Raw genomic sequence first — 9,589 nt, forward strand, 5'->3', positions numbered from 1 at the left:
GAGAAGAAACTCGTTTTTACGAGAAATTTTCATTAACAACCCTGACAAAAAAGTCACTTAAAAAGGAGTCATTAATTCTGGATTTCCTGCTACTGATCATGAGATATATGTGTTACCCAGGATAGGGTTTTTTTTTGGCCTGTGTTTTAATGTACACAATAAGATCAAAGAAAGAAGGAAAGAAAAATCACAAAACCGTGTTGCTCAGTCGAGCAAGTTCTTCCAGTGGATAAATAGCAAGCTTGAGCACATCGACCATTGTTAAATGATAATTTACTTGGCATTTCTACTGGCTTCTTTCTGACCGAGTAGCTAGGCGAACCAACGGTGAGCCGCAAACAAAGAAAACATTCCTCAAGCTACGTACTAACTGATGGTTGAAATGGCAAGTGCATCTCTTATGTTGTCAATCTACAGTGGCTCTCACAACCAGGGCAATTGTGTAAGCTCTCATGAATGTAGATATCACAGTCAAGACAGAAGTGTTGGTTGCATTTTGGGCAGGAAACATGGAGATTAGATTTGCTCCCTGCAAGGATTACAGTTAGAAAAAAAACTTAAAAAGCATACAATTTATTTAATACTTTTTGTTATAAGGCAGTATCATAAGTGCAGTTGAAAGAGGAAACTTGAATAAATAATAACAAATGTTAGTTTTTGCTGCATGGAACATCATATCTTGACACAATCAGAACTACCCAGAAATTTGTTTTACCAGGTGAGCAAAGGGATAATACTGTTGGAAAACATCAAGCCTACATAAAACTGGGGAAAGACGTTATGTTGCAAAAGTTCACATTATTGAGATCATCAATCAAACTATTCGAGGTTGAAATATTCAATATTCAGTGCACATAGAGAGCTAGTTTAGTAGATTGTACAAGCTTCTAACATAGAGAGCTAATATTGATTTTGTCACATCATTTGATGTACACTAGAAATCTTGGTCTTGATCCCTACTTTGTAGCAAGTTTGTTAAAGAGTTCAAAAATTGTAGAATGCCACAAAATTCATGGGATGTGGAAGGCAGATGCTCATTTGGGCCATGAATTTGGGTAGGGTCGGCCGTATACAGTCCTGCCCACATATAGTCTCCACTCAATCAAAGAAAAGGGAAAAAAAAGATATCCTTTTCACTTATCACATTGACTAGCTAGAAAGACTCTTACATAGGCATTACATTAGCATAATATGTGCTGACCGAAGCTAATTGAAAAGATAGATGCAGATAATCCACATTCACATTACAATATTCGTTCTATTACACAAAAACAATAGCATTTTTTGCACTTTGTTCAGGAAGATCGAGTAATCAACTTATCATTTTATGCACATGAAAACATAGACTGTTCATCTCACACCCACAATGTCTAAATAAGAATATATGTAACCACACAAAAATCAATTAATGTTAACTACACAACATGCCCAAATATAGTCTCTCTATGGGAGCAATCTACATTTTTATATAGGGTCCAAGAACCTAAGCTTCAAGCATCGATCAGAGAAGAGGTCAATGGCAGCCACAATGGCCAACTCAGTGACAGTTCTAGACCCTCATTTGCCAAGTTGATAAGAAATGTGATTTAGTCATCTTGAATGATGTCCAAGTTTATGGCAGGTGCCACCTCAAACAAATCAACTGTTACTCAAGTGTGTGAGACTAAGGGCACCTGCTTTCTACATGATCTATGAATCTTATTCTATAGGTTGGTGTTGCTTCCCTTATTTTCTGTACATGATATTATTTTTCTAAATGACGTTCTTCCTTAAATTGTTAACATCTTTTTCGTATGGTATTCCTTATTCCTTAAATTCTTGTATTGCCACCACAATAATATGGTTGCCTGGTTGGGAAATTTGGTGTTTAATTAAATTTTGTCTAATGATTGTTAGTTATGAAACTTCCACAAAAGATTATGTGTAATTAATCAAAAATAGTTTTCCAACTTTTAAAGGACTTCTTAGGCTTAAGTAACTGCTACGGCGGTCGCCTTCCACTAAGTGTCTTGAGCCTTTTTGGCAAGATTCTTATTATTGGGATCAGGATCAGCCACCTAAAATAGTAATACGTATCGACCATTCATATCACCCGTATAAAAGTAAATAATAAATATATAAATATAAATTACTCATATATAAAGTCTAAAAACTAAGAAAACTATCATTTTCTCAATCTCCATCTCTCTCCCTGTCTCCCACCCACTCTCTCCTCCCCCCCTTCTCTCCTCTCACACAAATAAAAAATCATTCTTACCATATCTCTCTCTCTCTCTTTCTCTTTCTCTCTCTCTCTCTCTCTCTCTCTCTCTCACACACACACACACAGTGCCTCTCCCCTTTTCTCTCTCCCTCTCCCACACCCTCTTTCCTAAGCCCCAAGCAAACCGATGCTTCTCTAGCATAAATCCAGCCTCCATTAATGTTTGGCGAACTCCTCCAACACAAATCTGGCTTCGTCAACCTTTGGCAACATCCGCTATGACATTTCTCCCCCCTCTACGACGAGTTCCCACTCTCTCTCTCTCCTCTCATTCTCCTTTTCTCTCTCTCCTGATTTCAGTTCATTTCAGACAAAACTAGCCCGATCCAGATTACGTATCGATTGATCTGGCTGATACTGCACTGAAATTAGTCAATATGGGATTAGGATTGGTCGAAACTAGAAACCTTACTTTCTGGTCCCATGTATCTACCAAATGCTTTTAGAAAACATTAGGTTCAACTGAACTATATGTCGTAAGTTAGCATTTTAGGCCAAGCCAAGCAAGCATATGCAAACAATGTATGCCTATGCCAAAAGCAGTTCTTCAATCTATAGTCTAAACATTTAGGTCAAATAGGTCCTTTTGATAGACCAATTGCTGTGTGTTCAATTTACATACTAGCAGCATCTACTTTAGTTATTTGTTAATTAGGAATAGATAAAGTGATTGTTAAATTTATTTACTCAAATACAATGGCTTGAAGTCATTCATTTCTTATTTAAGATATAGCAATCTTGTGCACTTAACGATTCTTAAATAACTTTTGAAGCCATTATGCGTTTTGATATAACTAACTAATGCTTGTTTGTAAGTAGAGCTCACCTTCATAATTTTCTAATCTTACACATATGTCATGAATTGACAGAACACAGATGTGCTTTGTGACTATTAGATTTCTCATCAAGAATTAGACAACAGATACCACAAAATGCATCTTCTCTTATTGGAATGAACATATATCTACGGATATATAGCAAGAAGGTAACATATGAACTATGTATATGTGCTTACCATGGATAACAAGGCTCTGCTGGCAACCATAGCAAGTTTGCGGTATCTTCTGATTCAATTTACTTGGAAAAATGGATACCTCATCAAATGGTGCTACAGGAAAAAGATGATGATAAGACCTTGCTAGATGAGGAGAAGAAACTAGTGTTAATCCACAAATCTGACACTCAGTCGGCAGTTCACATACACGTGCTTTGCATCTTGGACAAGTATAGCCTCCACCAACCTTTACTTCTTTGTGACACGAACAAATTGAGACTACACCCTCTGCTCCTCTCTGAGGAAAACCCATCTTGATCAGATTAGCAACCGCATATTCAGCTATTGCAGGGGGTGGAGGAGCGTGCTCCAGCAACAGTTCCTTGAAATGAGACTGCCAAAAGAGCAATACAGTGATACACCATTTCATTTATATACATCAAGATCATACTTATTGTAATTACCTCATCCAACGCCACAGTATAGGAGCCACCAGTCTCCTCACATAAATGCTTACAAATGAAAATTTCTGCTGATAGGCCAATAACAGAGCACCTAATTTTGGCTTTCTTGCATTTATGAATCGTCTCCATTATATCCCCAGGATCACAGGTATTGAGAGCAGAGTACAGGATTAGGACCTCCCGGTGGCCATAAGAAGGGATTTGGCTCAGATACTCGTGGACCAGTTCTAGTGCATTCTGCATGGAAGCATCACCTGAACATTCAAGCTTTCCCATTAATGCCTTAATCTGCGCCTCTGGACTACCTCCTATATCAGTTAGTCGCTGAGCAACACCATCTCTTATGGTTACCAGACCAACATGACTCAATGGATTCTGATCAAAGAACTCCCTAATAAATGCCTCAGCACATTTTGCAACTACAACCATTCGACTAGGGCGATAATCTGTTTCTGAAGCAGCCTACATTATTATATCAAAGTGCATTAGAGTTCTGAGCTGAATAACAGCACATCAAAGTCTTGAGAAGAATATAGCTACCCATAAATAAACACTATACATTTCCATGATTATATCAATGATGCCATGCATGAATTATATGGTTCTAAGTCCTAACAACTTGGGATCCTTTGCAAACACATGGACAGTCGCCAAAAAGTTTCTCACGAAATTTTAGTTGATTTTCAGTGACTAAAATCAACATGAAATGGAAGGAAAAAAAATGATAACAAGACTTATATTGTCTATAATGGACCAAAGCTCAAACAATATTCTTCCACTCTTCTCTCTTCTCACTCTACCCAAGGAATTCTCTATAATGATAACTGAAACCACCCTCTCATTATCCTCAGAAAAAAGGAGGAATAATAGTGAGTGGAAAGGCATAAAAACCTTTTCCAGAAACAAGCACCAAGCCAGTCAAGTCTGCTTGGCTACTTCCATAAATATGTACATTCCTACAAAAAATTTCCTAACTCTCTCTCTCTCTCTCTCTCTACAGATGGGGGAAAACATTAGCTTTCTCAAACAACCTTCAAACTAGAACGAGAATGGAACACATCGCATTGATCAGGAAGAAGTACTTCATGGTAAGAAACCCACCAAAAATCCTGTATTTCTTCTTCCAAAAAACTCAATTTCTTTTCCCTTTCAGCATTCAAAATCGTTCCTTCCAACGGTCTCCAACACGGGAGCTCCGAAAGAAAAAAAAAAAAAAAAATTCTTCCTTACAGCTATCTCAAAACCCAAGAAGTGTACATGGTCCAAACCAAAATTTCCACCCTTTCCTTCGTTGCTACCTCAATTAACAACAAACATAACACAGCAAACAGTACAATCACGCTAGGAAGTGCAAAGAAGACCATAAAACGAACCCGAGAGAGGTCGATCACGACATAGAGGTAGCGTATCAATCCCTTCTGGATCCTAGCGGATGCAAGAGACGAGGTCGAGGATCTTTGCAGGAGTCGCCTCCGGTACTGGGCGTGGACTAGTGTTTTAGTATCGATTGGCCGGAGGAGACCTGACTCGTCCTCTTGGAGCGCTTCCCACGACCTCTCGTCGGCGTAAGCCCTCTCCCACGCTTCCATGACATTGCCATCATTGTCCTCTTCCTCGTCATCGTCATCGTCTTCGCCTCGCTTCCTCCTCTCGCTTTCTCGCATCGGGATGTCGAAGCCGCTGTGGGTTGCCACGCTACCGCTCGTGAGGAGAGAGAGAGAGAGGGGAGAAGGGGGTAGCTTCTCTCTTTTATGGGGTTTTGGTCGAACGGATGCTGAACCGGTCCGGTTGTCGAACCGGATTTGTGGTGAGTTTTGGACCGGGTAAGTCTTCAATAAACACGTCGCGTTTGACCGCTTCGAATTACCTAAATCCTTCTCGATACGTTAATACGCTCTTCTTCGGATTTCAAATTGCCAAAATTCTCGTCTTCCCTTGCTTCCCGCTCCCATTTCTCCTTCTCGCATCATCAATAACATCAAGCGACCACCCCATCTATGGAGGGAAGCGAGAGCGAGGCAGCATTCGACGCCTTGGGCCTCAATCCCCAACTCTTCTTAAACGAAGTCCTCAACACCGTCGACGACATGGTCGACGGCGCCTTCGGCTTCTGCCTTCAGTTTTACTCCCGACCCACCTCCTCCCCTTTTCCTCGATTTCTTGCTCGTTTACGTCTTAACTTTTCATCACGCTCCTCATGGTTTTGTTTAGGCAAGCGCCGGAGATAGCCGGTGGCGGCTGCAGTGATAAGGCCGAGGAATTGGCTAAGGTAAAAGATTTTTTTTCCTTAAGATCGTCTTATTTCTCTCTTTTTTACTGCTTCCGAGTCAAGATACTTAGATTTGAAGTTATATATCTCGTGCTGACATTTTCACAAATATAAGTGGTGCATTCTACTTGTTGGTAGTTCCAAATGGTATAAATTTGAAGGGATCTAATCAATTGTCCCTATTTATGAAACAAAAAGCTCAAATTAGAGAGCTTGAGGATAAAGTGCTGATCTTGCCTTTGTATCGGTAAATTGATGCAGTGATGACATCCTCACACTTGGATATTTGCGGCATTGTGACATTCATGCTCCCCTGCAATTTGAAAATTAACTGCGATAAAAGAATTCGTTGTCATAGTTTTGACGGCCATACTTAATGTTGCCCATCCTATACTAGTAAGAAGCTAGACTTTATAACTTTAGAATCTTACTTGGCCTGTCTGTTACACTACAATTAGTTTGATGAATCACTAGCTAATCACTGGGTTTCATTTAGATTATTCCCCTTTATTGAGTATTTTTATTTGTTCCTGCACAACATGATGATGATTGTTTTTTATTTGTTCTTGCACAACATGATGATGATTGTTTTTTATTTGTTCTTGCACAACATGATGATGATTGTTTGCTGAGATGTTGAGATTCATTTGTTCTGTTTCAGTCTTTCATAATGTTTATATAGTATGCAGAAGTGTGATGGCATATAACTCTTGTGGATAACTTTTATGCTAGTCTTTTCTCGTTTTCCTTTTATCTTTTCTTTTTCCTCTCTGTAGGGTGTTCATTCCCTTCGTCACCTGGTAAAAGCTGTTCTGGATAGGCGAATGGACAGCTGGGAGAAATATTGCCTTCGCCATTGTTTTACTGTTCCTGAGGGGTTTGTTTTACCTAAAGCTGTAGGTATTTTTTCAAGAAGGAACTATTTGATTAGGTTATTTTGTTTTGAGCTTTTATATCTATATAGACAATTCACAGTTATAACATAGTTGTGGTTTGACTATACTTGCATAACTAAACTTCATTTAACATGAGGTTCAGAACTCTGGCACTCTTCTAGACTCTAGAGTTAGGTAGCTTTTAAGTTTCAAAATCAAAGTCTGGTGCTATAATTTTTAAGGTCTTTAGTGCCACATATATTCTTATGGTTTTTTAACTTTCAACTTGTTCACTTATTCCCTCAAGACAAATAGGACATTTTCTTTGCTATTCAGAGGCTAAAATAGTTTGCTGGATCTTGTCTTCAGGATGATTCTTCTGCTGAAAATTTATTGGTTGAAGGAGGGCTCTCTGATGGGGAGCTTGATTCACAATTAGATTCCTTGAGGGATAAGCTTGCAGCTGTGAGCAGCATGATGCCTATCTAAATGTTTTGATTCAATATTCCTTCAAATCTGTCTCTAACTGATGACTCCATTTATCTCCTCAGCTTGGAAAGGAATCTGCAGAACTTCAGAGAGAGATCACTTTATTAGAAAAACAATCTAAATTTAGCAGCAGCTATGACACATCTGTGGCTGAGACCCTACAGCTCTTTGATGAGAACTCTGTGCAAGAGATGTTTCAAGGTAATGGCTATTTGGAGTTTGTTATAGGAATCCTGCTGATTACTGAATTTGATTATTGACCTCACCTATCTCAGATTATTTGTCAACAATGGAAAGCCCAGTTACTTTCTTCCTAGAGAATATATATTTTCTGTTCCTTTGATTGTGTGATTAGAGGGTGTAGCTGGATACCAGAAAGATGGAATACACCAAATATATGTGAATTGGCATATCTAGTTGAATTCATCTGCCCACACTATCTTACTTTTTCACCAACTAATGCCCATCACTATCAGTCTTGCTGCCTTGCTTCTTAGACAGGGAATACAATTTAATTACAGAACAACCAACTTTCTTAGACTATTTTTTGTTAAGTGTATCAATTTGGAGTTTTCTGATGATACTCTACCTGCTGTACAAGAAAGAAAGTTGATGCCATTAATATATGTTGCTTTCAGTTCCCATACAAGTCCTTGACCCCTATCAGAAAATTAAAGAAAAGAAAAGAAAAGAAAATGTATGCTTTCTGATTGATATGAGACAAATGCCAAAAAATATCAAGTTGGCCCATCAGTCTTTTTTTATGTTCATCCTTATAGGCCTTGAGTAAACAATGATGTTTTTTTATATTTCTCATTAGATAAAGTACTTAAGCAACCGTCATGTTACTTACATAATGTTGAAATGAGGATGATTCCGTCATGATTCCGATATTATAAGTGTTTCAAGAGAAGGCATTTGTTCAGTAACCACATAATCCATCATCTTTAACTTCTGTTATTATCTCAAGTACAATACTTAACAATCATCCTTAATATTTACAAGATCATTCTTTCCAGTAAATATATTGTAAATTTGCATCGATCTGTTACATTCTTCTTGTTAGTTCTTGTTTTATATAGACTAAGATAATTCCTGGCGTACTGTCTGGCAGATATAGGCAAGACAATGTCTAAGCTGCATCAGAAAATGTCAGAGATGGAGAACAAGAGGAGGCAAAACATGGATCATCACAGGGTGCAAAACATATATGATTCAAGTAAAGAACGACATGACAAGGGTAATAACACCAACTGCCTACTCTACCTGCTGGACAATCAGAGATAAATAGTTAGGGGTTTTGTTATGCCACATGCTCATCACTTTTAGGTATAAATTTGCAGGCTTTTCTTCAAAGCTGGAAGACGTCGAAGACATCTTAAACATTATGAGAAAGATGTAACCATAGCCATTTGTAATACCAAAATGTACTAGTATGAAGCTATCTTATTGTGTTTAATTTGGTTAGAACAATCTCAGCAATTCAACCAGTTTGTACTTTAAGCAAGTGTGTGTGTTCTTCTCACTCAGATCTGCAATTCAGCAAATTACCCACTGATGCGTTTGATTTAGCTCTTGGACTGCCGACCAGGCAACCAGAGCTTACTGTGTGTACTTCATGGCGATTTAGTGCTTGTCTTTAGTTATACTTTGTGGTGGTTTACCTCTACCTATGAACTGATAGTAGAAGTTGCAAAACTTGTAACTTTATGTTTCGACCTTTTTTAATTTAATATTTCAATAGAATTTTTTTTAATAATGAATCTAAAGTATTTATAAATTTTGGTTTCTATCTTACTGTACTAGAGATCATAACCAATGTGGTCCTTGTATGACAGTCTTGATTAAAAGAGTTGAAAGTTTTATTTAGCATTTTTTAGTTCATTTTCTTCAAAGTAATTATAAATTTCAGCATTTTTACGTAGGTATATGCTCAAAAGAAAACATTGAGGGGTTGTTTGGTTGGAGAGTTTTATAAATGCTGCATTAATAGATACAATGTCTAATTTAAAAATTATTATTTGGTATGGTGTATCCAATTTAAAAACTGTATTTTAAAAGACCGGTTAGACTTATATACAATATTTTGGTACCCATTTAATCTAATTAGATGTCAAAAGACTGCATTTGATCTAACTTAACCCATCCCTCTTATTTCATTTCAACTGAAATTTAATTTTCTTTGGTTGAGAATATAGTTGCAGTCTTTTGGTTTTAAGAAATACAACCAAATAC

The 9,589-nt window shown here is 37.7% G+C and overlaps 2 protein-coding genes across 2 annotated transcripts; one reads left to right on the forward strand and one right to left on the reverse strand.

Annotated features, from left to right (window-relative positions):
* Nucleotides 1-5,448, reverse strand: LOC140763351 (general transcription factor IIH subunit 2). The gene is made up of 4 exons (XM_073101504.1): nucleotides 5,095-5,448; nucleotides 3,722-4,183; nucleotides 3,279-3,651; nucleotides 1-529 (listed from the first exon to the last, which is right to left on the reverse strand). The coding sequence occupies exons 1-4, from the start codon at nucleotides 5,383-5,385 to the stop codon at nucleotides 399-401; spliced, it is 1,257 nt and encodes a 418-aa protein (XP_072957605.1). The 5' UTR covers nucleotides 5,386-5,448; the 3' UTR covers nucleotides 1-398.
* An 80-nt stretch (nucleotides 5,449-5,528) lies between these two features.
* LOC140763352 (protein MIS12 homolog) lies at nucleotides 5,529-9,066 on the forward strand. Its single transcript, XM_073101505.1, has 7 exons — nucleotides 5,529-5,840; nucleotides 5,933-5,990; nucleotides 6,767-6,886; nucleotides 7,235-7,330; nucleotides 7,417-7,555; nucleotides 8,469-8,594; nucleotides 8,698-9,066. The coding sequence occupies exons 1-7, from the start codon at nucleotides 5,719-5,721 to the stop codon at nucleotides 8,754-8,756; spliced, it is 720 nt and encodes a 239-aa protein (XP_072957606.1). The 5' UTR covers nucleotides 5,529-5,718; the 3' UTR covers nucleotides 8,757-9,066.
* Nucleotides 9,067-9,589: the final 523 nt, after the last annotated feature.

Source organism: Typha angustifolia, chromosome 7, assembly GCF_048772165.1.
Source record: "Typha angustifolia cultivar Huaian chromosome 7, ASM4877216v1, whole genome shotgun sequence".
Lineage (NCBI taxonomy): Eukaryota > Viridiplantae > Streptophyta > Magnoliopsida > Poales > Typhaceae > Typha > Typha angustifolia.

Bases quoted from the DNA above. Each gene is read 5' to 3' on its own strand.
- LOC140763352 (XM_073101505.1), top strand. From the start codon at position 5,719: ATGGAGGGAAGCGAGAGCGAGGCAGCATTCGACGCCTTGGGCCTCAAT. The intron at 5,841-5,932 runs GTTTTACTCCCG...GGTTTTGTTTAG, and splicing joins GCCTTCGGCTTCTGCCTTCA to GCAAGCGCCGGAGATAGCCG. The intron at 8,595-8,697 runs GTAATAACACCA...ATAAATTTGCAG, and splicing joins TAAAGAACGACATGACAAGG to GCTTTTCTTCAAAGCTGGAA.
- LOC140763351 (XM_073101504.1), bottom strand. From the start codon at position 5,385: ATGCGAGAAAGCGAGAGGAGGAAGCGAGGCGAAGACGATGACGATGAC. The intron at 4,184-5,094 runs GTTCGTTTTATG...ATAATAATGTAG, and splicing joins TCGTGATCGACCTCTCTCGG to GCTGCTTCAGAAACAGATTA. The intron at 3,652-3,721 runs GTAATTACAATA...CTCTTTTGGCAG, and splicing joins ATACTGTGGCGTTGGATGAG to TCTCATTTCAAGGAACTGTT.